At 42.3% G+C, this 5,460-nt stretch overlaps 1 protein-coding gene across 1 annotated transcript; it reads left to right on the top strand.

Annotated features, from left to right (window-relative positions):
• Window positions 1–316: 316 nt before the first annotated feature.
• Window positions 317–2,570, top strand: LOC144936757 (chymotrypsin B-like). Its single transcript, XM_078863878.1, has 7 exons — window positions 317–368; window positions 692–795; window positions 968–1,047; window positions 1,166–1,247; window positions 1,415–1,595; window positions 1,810–1,949; window positions 2,408–2,570. The coding sequence occupies exons 1-7, from the start codon at window positions 317–319 to the stop codon at window positions 2,567–2,569; spliced, it is 801 nt and encodes a 266-aa protein (XP_078720004.1). The 3' UTR covers window position 2,570.
• The last annotated feature ends 2,890 nt before the right edge of the window (window positions 2,571–5,460 follow it).

Here is a 5,460-nt window from a genome sequence, read left to right as displayed (position 1 = left end):
ATGAAAGTAATAATTTTGTTCGATAATCATGAAAATATTCATTCACAAAAATGGCCATATCTTTGCATTTCAAACGTTATAGTCAATGTCACCTCAATATATTACTCAAAACTAAAAATGTTAAAACTTCAGATTACATCACCTCACTGCATGAGAACGTATCGACTCACCTCATATGGCACAAGACATGTACCAGCCATCTAAGAGCAAAGGCTGCAATCGATTTTATAGTTGAAACTCGCTGCCACACGGCAGATTTTCTGTATAAAAGGGGCTGCCCAACAGCAGGAGGCCAGCACCGTCTACCACAGTCGCAATGTCTCTCTTCTGGCTCGTATCCTGCTTCGCCTTCATCGGCGCCACCTTCGGTGAGTATCTATGATAGTCATTGGTATTTCAGATGTAGCATTTTAGTTTTTTTTAAAAGACGTTCACTGGGTTATTGGCCAAAACGTATTAGCCCCTTCAGCCGTGCATCTATTTATGTTGATATAAATGTGCGATTTTTTATGGAACTTTTAAGTGACCTATTCCTCCCAGGTCACTTCAATGAGGAAACCACTTTGTGGGAAGTCAAGAGTTGCCATATGGAGAATTTTCAACAATGGCTCATGACCACCTGCAATGACAAGCAAGGTCCACCATTCATTGAGAATGGAGATGCTTTAACTTGGTTTTTGATGTATTATAGGGTGCGGTGTCCCGGCCATCAAGCCGGTCATCACCGGCTACTCTCGCATCGTCAACGGCGAGAATGCGGTGTCGGGCTCCTGGCCCTGGCAGGTGTCCCTGCAGGTGAGTGCTCAATGTTAGTATATCACGAGTCCACATTGACATGAACCGTATCGCGGTGTCCACGACACAAGTGAAAGTCGGCCTGTACGAACTGCTGTTTGGTATGTGAGGAATGCTACGCGTGTCCCAGAGTGCGACACGACACCAATTCTGTCGCGTCTTGCCACTACAGGATTCCACCACATGGCACTATTGCGGTGGCTCGCTCATCGACCCCTCGTGGGTGGTTACCGCTGCCCACTGCGAGTTCAAGTAAGCGCTTGCAGGAGTCACTGCGCCAGCGTCACACTGCTCATTGATAACGATTTAAAACGAGGCAGAATATCTTTCTCAATCAGTACATGTTGGGTTTTCTTACATGCGTTCGCAGCCCGTCCATTGACCGCGTCGTCCTGGGCGAGCACGACAGGAACTCCAACGCCGAGAACATCCAGTCTCTTGTCGTCTCTAAGGTAAACTTGCGAGCTATGAAATTACCTCATGAACAATCCCCGCAATTTGCTAGACATTAAAATTGATGAAGTTCAACAGAAACCAAGTGTATTCATCAAGTACCCTGAATTAAACAAACGTAGTGCGTTTAAGGTATTCTAACATCTCGTTCTGTTTGCACACACAGGCCATCACTCACCAGCAGTGGGACTCCTACAACATCAACAACGACATCATGTTGCTGAAGCTGGCTCAGCCCGCTCAGATCGTGGACCGTGTCTCTCCCGTCTGCCTGCCTGCCGCCTCGGATGTCTTTGCTGATAACATGCAGTGTGTCACCTCCGGCTGGGGCAAGGTCCGCTCTTCCGGTGAGCATCGATGACCAATAATTAACACAATTTACTTTGTGAAGGGTATTCATGTGGACTTCCTACAGCTAGTAGGACTTGACAACTTTGAGATTAATTCGTGCCAAATAGATTTATCAGTAAATAATATCAACGATATGATCTGTTACCTCAAAATATATGATCTAACCATTATTCTATGTTATTTTACATTCTTCTATGTGTGCCTTCACAGCCTTCAACACGCCTCCCATCCTGCAGCAGACCGCTTTGCCCATTGTGCCTACCGCCACCTGCCAGCAGAAGTGGGGCACCGTGAACGTCATCACCAGTGTCATGATCTGCGCTGGTGGTGCTGGAGCCAGCTCCTGCATGGTAAGCGTTGACGGTATTTCTTTACGTAGCTAAAGTTGTTATATCTGAAGTCAGTGTTTCATATCTATATCTGAAGGTTTAAGGATGGTGGGGTTTATGGGCCTATCCTGTAAAATGTAACGCATTTGAAAGTGAACCCTCGATGAAAGTATTTGCCAGTTTAATAGGGTTGACATTTTATATATACCTCAATGCTTAATTTTAAGTGGGAATATGATTTTTTTAAATCAACAAATATAAATTAGTGACAGCTCATTATTACCATGCACAATGCACATACATTACTTGAAAAAAATGTGTAATGATTGCAGACCTACACCACCATATACGTGAGGTGTATCTCAACACAACTCAATTGTCATCAAAGATGGTTAGGCAGATTTTAGTTTATTCTGTCTCGACATCGAATGTCGTTCTCATACTCTTGTCGCTATGCACCTTGCGTGTCTTCTACATAGGGTGACTCCGGCGGCCCCCTGGTGTGCGAGAAGAACGGCGTGTGGAACCTCGTGGGGATCGTGTCGTGGGGCAGCAGCTCGTGCTCCACCTCCATGCCGGCCGTGTACGCGCGCGTCACCGCCCTGCGTAGCTGGATGGACCAGACCATGGCTGCCAACTAGACACACCGATGGGCAATGATTCAGTAATTGCTTTCAATTGGTCGCATTGGATTCATGATTGTGAACACCTTGGATATTGTATGATTCAATTGCTTGTGTTGATGATATGTTGTATCATTAATAATAAAATTGCTGACCAATAATGTTTCTCCATAATCTTTGGTTCTTTCGGTAAAGGCACGTAGGTAGAAAAAGAAATAATAAATAACGACATTTCGATCGCAACACAAGCAATCGTCATCAGGTGGAAAGACACAGCAGTAGAACTGCTGAACAGGAAAGGGCTGCTGCAACAAGAGGTTATATATAAGTTTGAGGTGGGTGTCACCCAAGGGTAAGTAGGCGGGGTCAGATGGAAAGGAGTCCCGTCGCCGCATGCACGCACAACAGCTGCGTTAAAGGGAGAGATTGGTATGTCAATGTAAACGAGTTTAATGGGAAGATAGCATGTCTGTGTCAGAGGACCGTGCATAGCGCCACCTCATGGGCAACACAAGCTGCGGCATTGGCTGCTGCATAGTGAGAGGCCAGCGTATCAACGCAAGAGAACAACCGTAACGGCGGCCGTGCCAGTAAGACATACAGTCTATAAAACAGCGAGGTGGTTATGTTCGTGAGACCTTAATCTGCTACTGTAAAGACATTTAACAAGGTGATGTAATTCAGAGAGTCTGAAATAACTGCTAAACGGCAGGAAGGATGGGAACATCACAGCAAGTGATGTGTTTACCAGGTTAATAACATCCTTCCAAAGTAAAGTTTTTGGGTTAGATCGTGTTATTGATAAATGTGTCGTAACCCACCACCACCCGACACGGCCAATCAGTAAAAAAAGTGTCACGTTGACAAAAGACAATTAATTCACTACTTTAGCCCACCGGTGTGTTGAAGAGTGAATCCACAACATAAAAACTTTTTTTTAATACGACGTTTAGTAATTACATCCAGCATCATCGGGCAATTCGCCAGAATGGTGAAGCCCTCACTTGCTCCCGGTCTTAAATAGAGCAGCAGTGTGACGTCATCATTTAACTCATTCAGGTGCAGTGATTTGAAGCAGGGGGGGGGGTATTATAATTATGTAATAGATTAGTAATCAGTTAATTATTATGATTAGTAATAAGTTGTAGATTAGAAATTAGTTGTAATGTCTTCTTGGTTCTTTCGGTAAAGTCACGTAGAAGGGAAGTAATAAAATAATAAAAATAAAACATAATAAAATAAAATAATTCTCACGACGTTTCGGCTACAACGCAAGCAGCCGTCTTCAGGTGAAGAATGAGAAACTACCAAGCTAGGAGCTTATATATAAGCTGGGTTGGAGGTGGAAGAGTGCCTTAACAAAAATAATGTGCATATGAAGAGGAATTTAGCATATTCATGGAAATGCGTAGGAGGTGGGCGGGGGGGGGGGGTTTCAAAGTCATATTATGCCCATGCATTATGCAGGATCAGCAGCACCTAGGGAGGGTGCAGGGAGTAGCATTAACAAAGGAAAGGAATGTTAATAGTATGTAGCTGCAGTTACTAAACAACCACGTAAAAAACTAAAGTATAAACTACATAAAAAAACTAAAGTATAAACTGCATAGTATACTTACTATACTCTACAATAAGCTGAGTTACTAACAACAAGTAATACATTACAATTCTACGTCGTAAAAATTATATAATATGCTTCCATCTAAACTTTATTCTCTTACATCACACGAGCATACACCGTACTATATACTGCCATAGATAAACCCAACATTAAATTATATACTGTATTGTTTAAACCATATACATTTTAATATAACACTATGCATTATTCTACCCACCCTAATGTGTATCACACTGCTATATGTTTACTATACAATTACGATACTATATATTAATTTGTACATTGTATTAAGCATATAAATGTTATACTATTTGTTATTATACACTGTACCATTGACCGTCGTGTCAATGGGTGAGTCTTGGGGGGAAAACTTGCAGCGGAGCAAAGAATCCATTCCCTGCGGAGAATACAATGCCAGTGAGTGGAACGCGGTCTGAAAGTCACCGTAAACGTGAACACAATCAGTTAAGATCCGAAATGGTTTATTACGTCCTTCCAATGATTGCTAAGCCAGAATCCATCTTCTCGGTTAAAATTGTCTCTGTGTTTGTATATGTGGATCGCCTCATGAACGAATCTCTCATGATAGCCAGATGGCTTGCAGAGATCTACCGTGTAGGACAAACACCTCAGCCGTGGCAGATCACTGTTACAACTCAGTGGGCTCACATGACATTGACTTCTCCAAGACAGAGGTTCTCTGCAAGCCATCTGGCTATCATGAGAGATTCTGCGAGTTTCGGAATATCTTTTGGTAAACCTGTATTCTTTACCAGTGTATCAAGCAATTTAAGCGACTCGTTCACTGGAACCTTAGTGAATAGAGAAATCACATCAAAACTCACCAGTATATCATTAGGGTTAAGTTTAATATCTTTAATCACATTCACAAGATGTTCTGAATTTCTTATGAATGAAGATGTCGTACCGATGTAGGGCTGTATTTGTTTAGTTACATATTTTGATAATTTATATGTGGCAGAGCCAATTGTACTGAATATGGGTCGCAATGGGATGCCAATTTTATCAATCGTTGGTAGCCCATACAGTCTAAGTGGTTTTGAGGCCCTTGGCTTAATTTTGTATTGCTCATTCTTAGGGATTAATGAATTTGCAATGATTGCAGTAGTCTTACGTTCTAAAGTATTAGTTGGATCTCGTTTAATTCTGATGTAGGTACTTTCCTCTCGTAAATCTTTAATGTTATTATCATAATCGGCTCGTGACATCACCACAGTAGTGCGGCCTTTATCAGCTGCCAGGATTTGAATATCTTTATTTAATCGGA

The sequence above is a fragment of the Lampetra fluviatilis genome, chromosome 17 (assembly GCF_964198595.1).
Source record: "Lampetra fluviatilis chromosome 17, kcLamFluv1.1, whole genome shotgun sequence".
Classification (NCBI taxonomy): domain Eukaryota; kingdom Metazoa; phylum Chordata; class Hyperoartia; order Petromyzontiformes; family Petromyzontidae; genus Lampetra; species Lampetra fluviatilis.
The sequence above is the reverse complement of the archived record's forward strand: the minus strand, read 5'-3'. Positions and strand labels throughout refer to the sequence as shown.